Source organism: Salvelinus sp. IW2-2015, linkage group LG11 (genome assembly GCF_002910315.2).
Source record: "Salvelinus sp. IW2-2015 linkage group LG11, ASM291031v2, whole genome shotgun sequence".
In the NCBI taxonomy this organism is placed as follows: Eukaryota; Metazoa; Chordata; class Actinopteri; order Salmoniformes; family Salmonidae; genus Salvelinus; species Salvelinus sp. IW2-2015.
The window spans coordinates 30,090,010-30,106,531 of record NC_036851.1 but is presented as its reverse complement, the minus strand read 5'-3'; the positions used below and the strand labels follow the sequence as shown (position 1 = coordinate 30,106,531).

The following is a 16,522-nucleotide window of genomic DNA, read 5'->3' as shown; positions in this document are numbered from 1 at the left end:
TGCTGTGATGGCACACTGTGGTATTTCACCCAGTAGATATGGGAGTTTATCAAAATTGGGTTTGTTTTCAAATTCTTTGTGGATCTGTGTAATCTGAGGGAAATGTGTGTCTCTAATATGGTCATACATTTGGCAGGAGTTTAGGAAGTGCAGCTCAGTTTCCACTTCATTTTGTGGGCAATGTGCACATAGCCTGTCTTCTCTTGAGAGCCAGGTCTGCCTACGGTGGCCTTTCTCAATAGCAAGGCTATGCTCACTGAGTCTGTACATGCTTTCCTTAAGTTTGGGTCGGTCACAGTGGTCAGGTATTCTACTACTGTGTACTCTCTGTTTAGGGCCAAATAGCATTTTTTGTTAATTATTTCCAATGTGTCAAGTAATTATATATTTGTTTTCTCATGATTTGGTTGGGTCTAATTGGGGTCTCTCTCTCTCACACACACACACACACACACACACACACACACACACACACACACGCACACGCACAATCCGCAGGGGAATACAGGCTCCTCTCTGACACGTCATGATTGGTCACTTTTTGCCTCTCTCCCTTCCTGCTTAAATAGTTTTTAACAAAAGAGAGGGATGGAGAGGGGGAGGGGAGGAGTGGATGGGGGAGGGGATGTATGTGCTGCTCTGTTGTCACTAGGGGAGCGAGAAGGAGGGGTAGAGTGGAAGAGCAGAGAAGGATAGAGTCCCAGAAGTGGAAAAACACTGCCTTACTGTGTGGGTCCTTCTATTGGCTTCCAGATAGAACCCATCATATCAAGGAAATACAAGCATGAGCAGGTAGGCTTGGATTTTGTTTTAGAGCATTTCCTCCTTTCCTTCTGTTTCTTTCTTCTTCCTGCTTTATTTCTCTCCCATACCAACAGATTCTTTATCCCTCTTGTTTGTCTTATCACGCTGTGCTCTCCACATTCCTCCTCTTTTCTGCTTTTCTCTTCTCTCACTCCCGTAACCGGTTTTGTGTTGTCACTATATTTCTTCCCCTCTAAACCTGCTGTTGATTCAAGATAGCTTTCTCCTCTCATACAAATATTCAAAATGATTCTCAATCTTTATTAACATGTTTTTTTTCTCTCTACCATCTCACTGTGTACATACTGGTTGAATCAACGTTGTTTCCAACCAACATGGAATAAACGTTGAATTGATGTCAGTGCCCAGTGGGATGTGTCTATTATGTAAATGTTGATCATCTCATATATTCCCAGATTCCTCAGTTTTATCCTGCTTCCTGTATTTTTGCTTTGTATGGGAATAACACATCTGCATTCTTCAACACTTGACAAAGTACAAAGTTCTGAAAGCTGTTTTTGGTGCGTGTGTGTAACTGTGCTAATGTGTGAGGAGGCGTTGGTGGGTGCAGAGAATTGGAAACTCTTTAGTCTTTTTTCTTCTGATGGTGGTGTTGCTGTTTTGCAATCAGAGGGCAGAAGCTTTTCCCTTCCTTTCCGAGCATTTGGCACTGCGGTAACACACACACACACACACACACAGCACTATATTTTGTTTGGTTTAAATTGTGCACGTGTCTTTCATGAAGACACGTGCACAACGTGTCTACTTTCATGAAGTACGTCCATTCCTGTTAGCTCCAATAATATACCTAATGTGTACAAAAATACTCATGTTTTTCCAGTGTTTTTGTTTTAGATTTCTCTCAATTACATTAATCCTTTCCGTCATAGTAATTATGTATTAGTAGTAAGTAGTATTACTGACAATTTTTTTAATGAATTTGACATGCAAGTGAGCTAGTGAGTTAGTGAGTGAGGGAGCATTAATGTGCTCAAAGATGAGAATAAGTGTTTGCATTTGGGTCACTTCAATGTGAATATACAACCACTGAGTGAATACAGCTTTTTGATGTGATTACATACATAGGTGTGTGTTGTATTTTTCCAGCGCTGTCTAACTCCCTGCTCTCTCTCCTTGGCAGTCATCAGTGTGTAGGAGTAGGGGAGGTTACTGAGGCTAGCCATGGAGTGGTGTATCATAACAAACACTGACAGACCCACTCAGAGAGCCAGCAGCAGCGCAGGACCAGCCAGCAGCAGAATGTGTAACGTGTGTCCCCTTCCCACCAACTCTGAGTGGACTCAGTACTCTCCTCTTTACCAGGGAGCAGGGCTGCAAGATGCTCAGTCCTGTCACCCCCTACAGAAAGAGCTTGGTTGCTCTCCTTCCCTCTCTGTTCTCTCAATGAAAGGCCACTATTAAAACAACAATGATCTTCCTGTCCAATGTATTGGGGTAGAGAATATCCTATTTATCGTCTCCTCCATGTGAGTGAGGTGTGCTGGTACAGTCAGGCTGGGACTGACAATGTCACAGTGAGCAGTCCCACCTCGTTATGTATTTTATGCCCTGTGTCCATTCACAGATGGTCAAATTAGCCCTGCCCCCCTGGACTTTGCCACCGTACCCTTTCCTATCTCCTGGTGTTAAACTAGACCAATTCATGGATTGCCTCTGTGGACATTATTATGTTGTATGTTTTGGATGTTATTCATTTTACATACTTAATAGGACACAAAAAGTCTGGTATTTTTGTGTGTGATACATTCCCATAAATGGGTGTGTATTGTTGGTGAAAGCTGTGTAGATTGTTACGCTTCAATATGCGTGTGTGCTTTGCATGAGGGGTCAAGCCAAGCTAATGAATATGCTCATATTGACTGAGGTTATTGATTAGAAGAAGGTTTAACAGGATTACCACGCTAACATGATTGAAATAATGCATTAGGGACGCACATTTCCTACCTCTGTGTGCTATCAGGACTCCTGCTAAGCTATGAGAAAGATACTATAGGCATATTTTCCCAAATTGTATTTTGTGGTTCTTTGAAAAGAAAGAGTGAGTTATGTGAACACACATGACTTGTGTATGAAATGAGTTTGCCTAGCGTACATCTGTAACATTCCTGTTTTTTAAAGACTCACACACACACACAGTCATAATTAGGAGTGTGTGATATAAATGTGATAGTGAATAGCTTGTGTGGCCCGTAGGTAAACAGCCCAGGGTGAAGTGGTTCTGTGAATGAGAATCAGGTCGTTAGTGACGGGGTGTCAATGAGCGTTAATTAAACTGGTGTGTAGGGATTCACACACAGGAACGCATGCTCGCACACACACTTTCTCGCTCTCTGTCAGACACACACAAACGTGCACATCAGGCCAACATAGTGTTCATGACAGCTCGTTAAGCAAATTTGAGTCCAGCTCATTTAAGGTCCTCATTAGGTGGTAAAGGCTTATATTGCAGAGAGAGAGAGCGAGAGAGAGAGAGGCAGATGGTCAGGAGGAGGGACTGGTCAGCTGCAGGCTGATATATGAGTGGACACAATGAGCAGAGGCCAGGCAGCTCCGGCCACATGTGTGGGTGAGCTGAAAGAGACAGAGTGTGGGGGAGGGGTGGCCTAAACTACACAGGCATGGATGGACACACTGAGGGAGAGGGGGGAAACAGAAGAGGTGTAGCGGGAAAGAGGTAGAAAGATAGAATGGAAGATAGAACAAGAGCCCTGTTTAACCAAAACCAATGTTCAAAGTAAAACAGCTTTCACACTAAAAAGTTTGCTGCTCCAGTATGACAGGGTAACTTTTAGCTTTTCAGGCAGTAGCTGTGCGAGCCAACTTCAAATGATCTATTGCATGCATGTTTTATTTTAAGAGGACCTGATGGTATGTAGATTGACATCACTGTGGCCCTATGGAGGACATGCCCTGCTAAAAAACCCAGGATAGAGGGGGAAATGGGAGAGGGGAAGAAAATAAGTGACACAACAGTAGCTTCTTCTCTGACAGGCTTGATTGGCCAGTAAAGTATCTAGTGCTTGTGGGCCATGCATCCAATGCTTATACAGTACATAGCATATAGTTTCAGTGTCTGTGGTGTTTTTAGTATGAATCTAAGGTAGTTCGTGTGTATTGTATGGATCTTTGTGGCCATAATGGTCCACTGGTTAAATCAATGTTGTTTCTACGTCATTTCATTGAAATGACGTCGAACCAATCTGGAATAGACATTCAATTGACATCTGTGCCCAGTGGGGAGTGGTTGTTGGAGGGTGGGCGGTCCACAGAGTCCTTACGGGCGTCCCTGTATATTAATGTCCCATTGGTCCTCTGATGCGTTCCGTATTGATCCAACCAATGGCTTGAATTAGTACTAACGAATACAAATCACCCAATAATGAGTGACCAGCTGATAGAGCGTGATTAATCAGGGCCCTAAACAAACACTTTATTTTTTTTGCTGTCCTCTCATCTCTCTCGGTCTCTCTCTTGCATATGGTGAGGATATGTGCTGTGTAAATATATCTCAGGTTGAATTCCAGACATTCCAACAACCCGAGTTATCTGCAGGATGACCGGGATTCTCTCTCACTCTGGCCGCTCGGCCGGCCTGCACGGACCACTCAAACTTAACATCCTGATCTTTACGACTGGCACAGACCTATCTGTGTATCTCAGTCAAACACAACACATTAACACAGGTCAACTATCTCAGCTACAGTGTACAGTACCAGTAAAATGTTTGGACACACCTATTCATTCAAGGGTTTTTCTTTCTTTAAATTATTTTCTACATTGTAGAATAATAGTGAAGACATCAAAATGAAATAACACCTATGGAATCATGTAGTAACCAAAAAAAAGTGTTAAACAAATCAAAATATATTTTAGATTCTTCAAAGTAGTCACCCTTGATGACAGCTTTGCACACTCTTGCCATTCTCTCAACCAGCTTCGTGAGGAATGATTTTCCCACAGCCTTGAAGGAGTTCCCCAATATGCTGAGCACTTGTTGTCTGCAGTTCCTTCACTCTGCGGTTAAACTCATCCCAAACCATCTCAATTGGGTTAAGGTTGGGTGATTGTGTAGGCCAGGTCATCTGATGCAACACTCCATCACTCTCCTTCTTGGTCAAATAGCCCTTACACAGCCTGGAGGTGTGTTTTGGGTCATTGTCCTGTTGAAAAACAAATTATAGTCCCACTAAGCGCAAACCAGATGGGATGGCGTATCCCTGCAGAATGCTGTGGTAGCCATGCTGGTAAAGTGTGCCTTGCATTCTAAATAAACCACAGACAGTGTCACCAGCAAAGCACCCCCACACCATCACACCTCCTGCTCTATTTGTGGGAACCACACATGCGGAGATCATCCGTTCACCTACTCTGCATCTCACAAAGACACGGCGGTTGGAACCAAAAATCTCAAATTTGGACTCATCATACCAAAGGACAGATTTCTACTGGTCTAATGTCCATTGCTCGTGTTTCTTGGCCCAAGCAAGTCTCTTTTTCTTATTGGTGTCCTTTAGTAGTGGTTTCTTTGCAGCAATTCAACCATGAACTTGACCACTAGGGCTCCCGAGTGGCACAGCAGTCTAAGGCACTGCATCTCAGTGCAAGAGGCGTCACTACATTCTCTGGTTTGAATCCAGGCTGTATCACATCCGGCCATGATTGGGAGTCCCATAGGGCGGCGCACAATTGGCCCAGCGTCGCCCGGGTTTGGCAGGGGTAGGCCGTCATTGTAAATAAGAATTTGTTCTTAACTGACTTGCCTAGTTAAATAAAGGTTCAAATAATAATAATAAAGTCCTGATTCACGCAGTCAACTCTGAACAGTTGATGTTGAGATGTGTCTGTTACTTGAACTCTGAAGCATTTATTTGGGCTGTCATTTCTGAGGCTGGTAACTCTAATGAACTTATCCTCTGCATTAGAGGTAACTCTGGGTCTTCCTTTCCTGTGGCAATCCTCATGAGAGCCAGTTTCATCATAGCGCTTGATGGTTTTTGCAACTGCACTTGAAGAAACTTTCAAAGTTCTTGGCATTTTCCACATTGACTGACCTTCATGTCTTAAAGTAATGATGGACTGTCATTTCTCTTCGCTTATTTGAGCTGTTCATGTGCCCCTCCCCCCGCCTCCCTGCATCCCTGCCTTTCTCTCTCCACTATTCGTCTGATTAACCCTTAATTGCTAATACTGACCATGGAGTGGACCGCTACCAAGAGGGGGAAAGAATTCACACCAGCAGCTCTTCTGCTCGCATCAATCATGTGCATGTACATAACTCTGGCCCATAGGTTGAATGATCAGATTCTTTCATTTAGATTAGAAGCATTATCTTATTCTGAATAAGAGTGTGTGTTGATTGTTGAAAAGGTTGAACATCTGAAAATGAGGAACATCATCAGTAGGTTTGGTCTCTCCAGTCTTAGTGATTTGTGGTGTTGTGAGTTCTAGAGAACACAAACCTGAACAGCACATATTATGTCTCTGCTGGCTGTGGAATGGTAATTTGCACACTGGTCATCGTTGGTGATTGACGGTAGGTATAGGGAGAGAGAGAGACCGAGAGAGAGACTCGCTCTACCCGGCTATGTAATTAGGACCAGTCCAGCGAGACTAAGCTGCTCTCTCACAGGCTGGCTGCAGTGGAGTGGAGTGGAGGGGTCAGATCTTCGGACAGAGTGGATGGTGTTAGAAAGCTGGACTAGAGGGGGGGGGGGGGCACATACTAGCCATCCTCTGATTGGATTGATCAAGCTCTTGTTTACAAGCCCTCTGTTCCCTTTCGTTGCTCAGCGCCACACACATGCACAATGCCTGTTTTACTGGCCCCCTGTCCCATGAGGTGTGTTGGATCATGTGAGGGCCTTAGTCCTTGAGGCAGGAAAACAAAAGCTGGGGTGTAGAGTTAGCCTTGACCCCAGAGCAGGAGGAGGCTGTGTGTGTGTGTGAGTGAGTACAGGGAGATGTGTGCGTGTGTGAACAGGGGGCTGTAACTCTATCTCACTTCCTCCAGTCTCAGATTTCAGGAGCCACTATCCTTTTGACTACTTCATTCACACACACACACACACACACACACACACACACACACACACACAACACACACACACACACACACACACACACACACACACACACACACACACACACGTCTTGTAAACTGTCAGTACTGCTGGTGGATATATGGAGCTGGTGGTCTGAGTTAGTGAGATGTTTGGGCTCTTATAGGATCTGCTGTCAGACAATGGGGTCCCGTGGCTTTGTTAGGGGACGTGGTGGGACAATAGGAGCTGAGGGACAGGCTGGACACAGAGAGAGAAGGTTCCCCTGCTCAAAACAGCTGTTTCTGTTTGGGGTCCCCACGACAGTGTCCGCACGTACGCCACACGGGTACATACACACAAACACACTCAGTCAACTCTCATTTGCACAACATGTTAGATCCATCCACACACTCAAAACATTGGGTTAGGGTCTGGGTTAGGTCTAAACGTCGGAACTGCATTGTTGGTTAAGGGCTTGCAAGTAAGCACAGTAAAGTCTACACTTGTTGTATTCGGCACATGTGACAAATAAAGTTTGATTTGATTATAGAACCAGAGTTTAGTAAACGGTTAGAATCATGCAATGCACACAAGTAGCACTATTTGGAACCAGTGTCTTGAAACAATGTTGCGCTACAGTATAAGTCACTGTTTCACACTTCTGACATCATTCAATCCATCATGAGATACTATAGCGCAAATCCTAATTTCAGATATGCGTGCATAATTTCAAACTTTCGAACAAACCTCCCATTGACATTTCAAACATGCGTAAAGCATCCTATTTACGCACATTTAAATATCAATAGGAGGTTTGTGCGAACAATTGAGTTCGAACAAATTGAGAACACATTTTGTCTCTGCCATGTTTTGTATGATCACCCAGAGTGAAGTTTCAACGCCCTTCAAAATCATAAACAACAAGAATATGCTTCCAACAACAGGACAGCAATAGATGAGAAACAAAAAACACACATACCTAATGATTAAAAAGCCATTAGAAAGTGGGCCCTCCTCCATACCCTACTCCCCATACATCCTCTGCTACAGATAGCTGTGTTATATACTCACTGTTTTCCCTAATCCTTCCTGCAATCTCCTCACCCTCCTTTATGAATCACTACTACTGTAAGCATAGACATGTTTGTGCACACAAACACACAAGTACTGTATGCATGCGCAAAAAAAATCACACACACACACACACTAGCTTTGCATCTCCTAATCCATAATTGTGTTGTTGTGATGGTCTCCAGTCCAGTCGGGACCAGTCTGATCCTGATTCCCGACTTCATTCAGTCTTCAGACAGTTTGAGTGTAGATTAGGTTTACAGAACATAGATTAAGCCTGGTACAGTAGAAAATGTCTCATCTTGATTAAAGAGGGCTCCCATCTCAGTGAGAATTACTCAGACTGTGTGTGTTTGTGTATATCCCCATGTACAGTGTATGTGCATGTGTGGGTTAGTCTGTGTCTCGGAGAGTGTGTATGTGTATAGGTGTGTTTCCCTTGAAGTCACTTTGTGTAAGCCTTTGTATGTACACTCTAGTATACTGTAGATGTGTCCGTGTGGATTGTGTTTATTCTTTCCCTCGATTTAACCCTGATCCAACACAGACTCTCAAAACCAGGTCAGCTGGTCGGGAGCTTTAAGACTGAACAAAGCTCCGTCGCTAAAGAGTGTGTATTTGTGTGCGTGTATTTGTGTGGGCACACAAAAACACTGTTAAGTGTATGGAGAGAGCAGACAGTCAGATGTAGGCACCAGACGCTACAGAGTTGTAGTGTAAACAAACTCAACACTGAGCTCATAAACGCTCACCTCCACGCAACTAACTAGTATAGGGGAGACTGGTAAAGCATGTGAACAACCATAGGTTTCTCTTTGCTCCCTCTCTCCCCCCCTCTCTGTCTCCACCTTTCTCTCTCTCTTTCCCCTCTTTCCCTCTTTCCCTCCCTCCCTCCCCCTCTCAGTTCTGTTGTATTCCCTCTGGCCCAGGCTCAAAGGGTCAGGACAGTTTAATAATACTCTGCAATGCCTGGAATGTCAGCCTAATGCCTGCTCAAAGACACGCAGCCTGCAAAGCCAATCAAAATGGTTGATCACTGCACCAACGGAAACCACTGCACTAATGTGCGTGTGTGAGTGTGTATGCGGTTGTTTGTATGTGTGTGTGTGTTCGTGTTAGAATGAGTAGAGTGGGGGTCTCACACACAGAGCCCCGTACAGAGGGACAACAATGATCCCAGTGAGAGAGCAGGACAGAGGGGAGCGGGGCGGCTGATAGGGGCTTATCGCCCTGGAGACCAGGCCAGGGGCTGTGTTGTTCATGACGATTAGGCATGGAGGAGCTCAGAACACAAGGTACCCTCCGCGGGTAGAACTGTAGGAGCAGTGTGGGGCACTGGGGAGAAGAGGGATTGCTAAGCAAAGACATGATAATGGGCTCTGCTGGTCAGCGGGACTGTAATGTTTTTTAGAAAATCTTATTTCCTTGGGTTTTCAAGTGAGAAAGAAGTCAATCTCCATGAAACCTTGAGTAAAGTGGAACTTTGTTGTATTTTATCTTGTATAAACTCAATCTATTTGCATTTAGTTAGTGTATTACCAGTGTGGTATGGTTATCTGAACCTGAATAATTTGCAGTTATCTCTGCTCTAAAACTGGACTGATGGGTTTTGTATTTATTATGGATCCCCATTAGTTCCTGCCAAGGCAGCAGCTACTCTTCCTGGGGTCCAGCAACATTAAGGCAGTTATATACAATTTAAAAAATTATATGACATTACATTTCATAACACTTTCCCAACACATTAAGTGTGTTCCCTCAGGCCACTACTCTACTACCACATATCTACAATACAAAATCCATGTGTACGTGTGTAGAGTGTGTGTCTTATCATGTGTATGTGTAGGTGTGTCTGTACCTGTGTGTGTGTCTCTTCACGGTCCCCGCTGTTCCATAAGGTGTATTTTTTATCTGATTCTACTGCTTGCATCAGTTACATGATGTGGAATAGAGTTCCATGTACTCATGGCTCTATGTAGTACTGTGCGCCTCCCATAGTCTGTTGTTGACTTGGGGATTGTGAAGAGACCTCTGGTGGCATGTCTTGTGGGGTATGCATGGGTGTCCACGTTGTGTTCTAGTAGTTTAAACAGACATTTTGGTGCATTCAGCATGTAAACACTTCATACAAAAACAAGTAGTGATGAAGTCAATCTCTCCACTTTGAGCCATGAGAGATTTACATGCATATTATTAATGTTAAATCTCCATGTACATTTAAAGGTCAGCCGTGATGCCCTGTTCTGAGCCAATTGTAATTTTCCGAGGTCTCTCTTTGTGGCACCTGACAAAATGTAATACATGGTGAATAACCATGCTCTCCCTGTCCTCTCTCTGTGGGTCTGTAGATCTGTTGAAGATGCACTGGTCTCCGGAGCACGCGGCCCCCCTGTCCCAGTGGCCTGAGCAGCACCTGGATGTGTCTTCCACCACCTCCCCTCCCTCTGCCCACAAACACGACTCACGTGGTTACACCACTGCAGCCGGATACCCCTGGGCCAGCGACGACATCTCTGCCCTCACCGCCTCTTCCTTGTTAAAACGCTATGCCGAAAAGTACTCAGGCCTGGAGCTGCCCTACGAAAGGCCTGCCCCAGGGGCTTACTCAGAGCTTGGGACCTTCCTGAAGAGTGAGACTGAGCCCTGGGCCCTGGGGCAGGGCATGGAGTGTTACCCTGCGCTGGAGGCCCTGGCAGCAGGGGCCAAAGTGGGATCAGCATCAGTGGGCCTCCCTGGCACGGGCAGTGTGACGGTGGTGAACAGTAACTTGACCTCTGACCCTGGGTATAGTGGTGGTGGCTCCTGTAATGGCCCCCCCTCTCAGGACTACCCCCTCTCCTACAACAGCACCTACCTCTCCTCAGGATACTGCCTCCAGCCCGGCTCAGCACTTCCCCCAGCCTCTCTGCAAACCACCCCCATCCTGGTGTCCAGCTACAACCCTACCAACCCTGTATACAACTACCCGCCAGGCTGCTACCCCCACCTCCAGACCAGCCTGGCAGCCAGCTACAGCCACAGCCACCCCAGTGCCTCCTACCTCCCCTCTGGGCTGAGCACCCCTACCCCCCTGACCCCCCGGTCCACCATGGAGGGGGGCAGCTATGGCTACCCCAGTCACAGCCTAGGGGCCGGCTCTGAGACAGGAGGGCCGCTGAAACGCAAGGCCTTTGAGATGGCGGAAGAGGGGGAGGAGGGAGGAGGAGATGGCTCACGGTACAGGAAGTACGGCAACGGCCACAGCAAGAGCCACGGCAATGGTCACGGCAACGACTACGACATAGCGGGCTCAGAAGTCCAGGCCTACAAGCCCGGCAAGCCTCTGGTGTCGCCTCCTTATGGTGGGCAGGGGGAGTACAGCCCCTCCTCAGGCCTAGGGGGGGAGAGTGGGGGAGGAGGGGAACATGGCTTCCCCCATCAGAGGCTGGCCATGAAGATGCCTGTGTCACATGCACGATCTGAGGACCCAACTGGAGGACGCTAGTTCAGGCACTTGAAAGGAAAACTCTCTGGGGGTCCCTCGGTTTTATTGTTATTTGAAAACCAAGTAGAGTACTTACTCTGACAAAAACTGGGGGCAATAATAATTGGATTTTGCAATGAGAGGTCATGTGATCTAACCAGAAAGGAGAGAAAATGGCAAATGACTTGAATCCGCCTCCTATCTTATATCATTTTCATTCTTAGATTTTCTCCAGAGTCAAGGGGCACTTTGTCCTGTATGGGTATGGTGGGGTGGTGTGAGGACAGAGGGAGGGATCTAGATGGATAGGGCTAAATCAGGCAGTCAATGGATTACCGACCGCTTCTCTCAGGATCCTATTTATTTCCCAATCTGCTACGACAGTGACATTGCAATGTTGTTGTTTTGAAGCGTTGCTCTCTTAATTGGAGTGGCCACTTGATATGGAAAGGACGTTTGACTCTATTACCTCCTACAGCACCATAAGAATCATAACCTTTCAGACCAAAAAGTAGAGAAGAACATAATTGATGTGATGTACTTTAATAACATGACACCACGAGCACAAAGACAGCTCTTCTGAGGCTTGGTGCCTCTATACAACTCGCTTTGAAACGAATGTCCCCCTCTCCCCCCTTCCCTTTTCCCTGTTTTCTTTTGACAGTGTTTCTATGTTATTTCTCCATCTTTCTCTCCATTTTCACCATGTTTTCCCGTCCCTGCTTTTTCTCAGTTTGTTTCACTCACTCACTCTTTTTCTTTTTCTGTTAAAGCTGCAATATGTAACTTTTTGGGCAACCTGACCAAATTCACATAGAAATGTGAGTTATAGATATGTTATTCTCATCGAAAGCAAGCCTAAGAAGCAGTAGATCTATTCTATGTGTGCTATTTCTATACTTCCCGTTCTTTAGTTTTTGCTTCTTTTACTTTCGGTTTTGTACAACAGCTTTAAACAGCTGAAAATACAATATTTTTGGTTATTGAAAATATATTTCACAACAGTTTAGATGGTACAATGATTCTCTATACTATGCATTGCTTATTTTGTCAAAAACTGAAATTAGGTTAACTATTGTTCATTATGCAGTGTTACATGCAGCTCTATCAATACATTCAAATACTTAAACCTGCAGAAAGAGATACTTGTAGAAACAGACTCGAGAGAGAGAATTTTAACTACAGCATATAAACTCAGCAAAAAAAGTCCTCTCACTATCAACTGCGTTAATTTTCAGCAAACTTAACATGTGTAAATATTTGTATGAACATAACATTCAACAACTGAGACATACACTGAACCAGTTCCACAGACATGTGACTAACAGAAATGGAATAATGTGTCCCTGAGCAAAGGGGGGGGGTCAAAATCAAAAGTAACAGTCAGTATCTGGTGTGGCCACCAGCTGCATTAAATACTGCAGTGCATCTCCTCCTCATGGACTGCACCAGATTTGCCAGATCCAGGCTCTTCGCTGGCCATGGCAGAACACTGACATTACTGTCTTGCAGGAAATAAAGCACAGAACGAGCAGTATAGCTGGTGGCATTGTCATGCTGGAGGGTCATGTCAAGATGAGCCTGCAGGAAGGGTACCACATGAGGGAGGAGGATGTCTTCTCTGTAACGCACAGTGTTGAGATTGCCTGCAATGACAACAAGCTCAGTCCGATGATGCTTGACACACCGCCCCAGACCATGACGGACCCTCCACCTCCAAATCGATCCCGCTCCAGAGTACAGGCCTCGGTGTAACGCTCATTCCTTCGACGATAAACGCGAATCCGACCATCACCCCTGGTGAGACAAAACCGCGACTCGTCAGTGAAGAGCACTTTTTCCCAGTCCTGTCTGGTCCAGCGACAGTGGGTTTGGTTTGTGCCCATAGCCGACGTTGTTGTCGATGAAGTCTGGTGAGGACCTGCCTTACAACAGGCCTACAAGCCCTCAGTCCTGCCTCTCTCAGCCTATTGGGGACAGCCTGAGCACTGATGGAGGGATTGTGCATTCCTGGTGTAACTCTGGCAGTTGTTGTTGCCATCCTGTACCTGTCCCGCAGGTGTTATGTTCGTACCGATCGTGTGCAGGTGTTGTTACACGTGGTCTGCCACTGCGAGGACGATCAGCTGTTCTTCCTGTCTTAGGCGTCTCACAGTACGGACATTGCAATTTATTGCCCTGGCCACATCTGCGATCCTCATGCCTTAGGCACGTTCACGCAGGGACCCTGGGCATCTTGCTTTTGATGTTTTTCCAGAGTCAGTCAGTAGAAAGGCCTCTTTAGTGTCCTAAGTTTTGATAACTGTGACCTTAATTGCCTACTATCTGTAAGCTGTTAGTGTCTTAACGACCGTTCCACAGGTGCATGTTCATTAAATGTTTATGGTTCATTGAACAAGCATGGGAACCAGTGTTTAAACCCTTTACAATGAAGATCTGTGAAGTTATTTGGATTTTTACAAATTATCTTTGAAAGACAGGGTCCTGAAAAAGGGGCGTTTCTTTTTTTTGCAGAGTTTACTAAAGAGTACACTGTCAAACCAATGCAAATGTGCCGTTTTCATAGAGATACTCTTAGAATCCTAAAATCGGAGTCTGCTTGTGTTTTTGATGTATACATTCTTTTTTATTTTTGCCTTTTTAAAGAAATATATGTAGTCTTGTTATTGAATACTCAGGAAGATTGTTGTATTGTAAAAGAATGTATGTATGTATGTATGTATGTATGTATTACCTTCTGGTGTTTGTAGGGAACTTTATGGAGAATATAATGGAGTCATGGCTGGTGTAATACAGACATTCTGTACACTTCAGGGAACAAAGAGCTTTTAGGGCCACCAATATTAGCGTTTGTGCGCACACACACACACACATGCACAAACACTCACACGTCCCCACACACACTTATACATAAGCATGCACACACAGGCACGGCCACGTAGATTCAAATATTTGAACACCCACACCCAACTTGTGAATTGAAACTTGAGATTCCTACCAATGCCTGAAACGTAGAATGTAATTCAATATATTTTATTCAAAGGATAATAGATACCATAATGTACATCAATATTTTTTTTTAGATATATAAAACATATTTTCTTCATGTGTCGATTTATTTCCCATCTAGATTTTGGTGGAGTGATGATCTTCATTAAGTGTTATGTAGTTAGCAAAGTGGAAGAAACACTTTTTCTGGACAAACGTTGACAACCTGTGACAAAATGCAAATGACAACTTTCAGCCTGTAGTGCTCAAACATAAAAGCTTTGCTTGACGTCAGAAGTGAATGTCTACATCCATCAAATACCTTCCTATCAACGTACCCTAGAAATTACATTAGGTATGTTTCTGAAATGTCTTAACTCTATGTGACTATACACCTCAGTAACAGTTCCTTTCTCCAGTCCCCCCTCTACTTTGTGTTTTCTATAGTAGCCGTGTACAGCTGCTGGGCCTCTATAGACCTCACTGTGCCTATTATAATACTGATCTATTACCTCAGGACAGTGGTGAAAACAACATCAGAGCCTCAAGAACCACCAAAAATATCACAGCTGTAGAAATAATACATTCTTCCTAAACCCCCTTTATTCTAAATATGCCAAGTTTTCATAATAGAACAAAAAAATGTTATAGCTATAGGTTAACCAGGGCATTGGATAGGCAACATAATTATTGAATATATTTGCAAAATATGTTTATTCTGTAGCTAAGGGCTATTACTGTAGCTGCTTTGTTCCAAGCAGACAGACATACTGTACATGTCCAAGGCTACCACATCATCCTGGGTATAAAGTGTGACATATATGATATCCCTCTTATACATTTGCAAACTGTTTGGGCTCAGAATCTTTATTTTTAACATTCAGTTCAATATAATTTAAAAAATCCTTCCAGATCCAGAGAACATGAACAGTATTTTGCAGAGGTTGTGCTAGTAAGTGTCCTAGGTTTCAGACCTTCATACATATTTCAGTTGTTTCAGCAGCTCTTGAATCATCTGCACCAGCAAAACATTCCCAATAACAAAATATGTACACAGTGGATTGCATCAGTGCCAAATAATAATTTAATATACACTTTTTGTTAGCATTAAACATTTACCTTTTTGTTAGCATTATAGAATTGTATCAGTTCAGAGTGCTGACTGTGAAGAGCTGAGAAAATAGTTTCACAATCCAGAAAATTTATGAATTGGAAAAGCGCTTAGCAACAAGTAAATTAACACTCATAATGCAATGTGCATTAAGCTTTAAGTCACAATTACTAATAATGAGGTTAGCCTGGCCTCCTTTCTTTGTTGTTGTCCCAAGTTGATGATGTTCTTCAGCGTCACCAATATGAAGGTGTATGTGGAGATAAGTTTGTCCAACAAAAGTGGGATTTCAACACTATCTTTTTAATACAGTAGTATTATTATATCTTGTACATTCTCTAACCAATTCTACCTCATTTTGAAGACGGTCATGGAAATATTTATTTCCTGTTGTTTCACGTCTGTTATGGAATAATGATGATGATTCTTGAACTGTTTTAGTCTACCTCACAAAAGGCTATTTTAAAATAAAAATGTTTAATGGAAATGAAGAGATAATGCCCAACTCTGTCTCCAGTTTGTTTTCTTATCACCAAAATCTTGTAATTTGCAGGTCATGATGAGTGTGCCTACAACATGATGGGTACCTGGATAGCTGTTTTACTGACCTGTCCATGGGAAGAAAACACCTGGATCATTTGTGGGTTCTTTAGATGGTGGACGGATGACTCTTTATGTAGACAACACTGGATGGAGACTGATTACTCTATTGCAGATTTACTTGGGTCGCGTTCCCCCAATGGTTGTGTGGCCACGTCATCGACTCTGTCATCGACCGACAGATTTTTTTAACATATGATGTGGTTAGCTGATATGTAAAATATCTATCCAGGCGTTTTAGGACCTGGCAGGTGTCAGCAACTTCTGAGCAGAAGAACGCGCCCATTATGAAATGACCACAGTTACAGCCATGCATCAACTCAAGTAGTTCCTGTTCTAAGTCAAACAATTAACATCTGACTAATCAGAATACAGATGAGTTGCTAGGTAGATAACCAAATACAACTGAACTACAGAACT

The 16,522-nt window shown here is 44.0% G+C and overlaps 1 protein-coding gene across 4 annotated transcripts; it reads left to right on the top strand.

Moving 5' to 3' along the window:
- The first annotated feature begins 640 nt into the window (after positions 1-640).
- Positions 641-16,007, top strand: LOC111970147 (fidgetin-like protein 2). Of its 4 annotated transcripts, XR_002878077.2 has the most exons (3): positions 641-792; positions 1,436-1,479; positions 1,949-2,605. XR_002878077.2 is itself a non-coding variant. In XM_023996686.2 (2 exons), the coding sequence occupies exon 2, from the start codon at positions 10,300-10,302 to the stop codon at positions 11,422-11,424; it is 1,125 nt and encodes a 374-aa protein (XP_023852454.1). In that variant the 5' UTR covers positions 649-792; positions 10,289-10,299; the 3' UTR covers positions 11,425-16,007. The 4 variants fall into 4 exon arrangements, 2 of the variants coding, with proteins under 2 accessions (XP_023852454.1, XP_023852453.1); XR_002878078.2 differs by lacking the exon at positions 1,436-1,479; XM_023996686.2 differs by lacking the exons at positions 1,436-1,479; positions 1,949-2,605 and adding an exon at positions 10,289-16,007 and having other exon boundaries at positions 649-792.
- The last annotated feature ends 515 nt before the right edge of the window (positions 16,008-16,522 follow it).

Coding starts and splice junctions, on each gene's coding strand:
- LOC111970147 (XM_023996685.2), top strand. CDS start 9,214: ATGGAGGAGCTCAGAACACAAG. Junction 9,236..10,288: donor GGAGGAGCTCAGAACACAAG/GTACCCTCCGCG, acceptor GTGGGTCTGTAG/ATCTGTTGAAGATGCACTGG.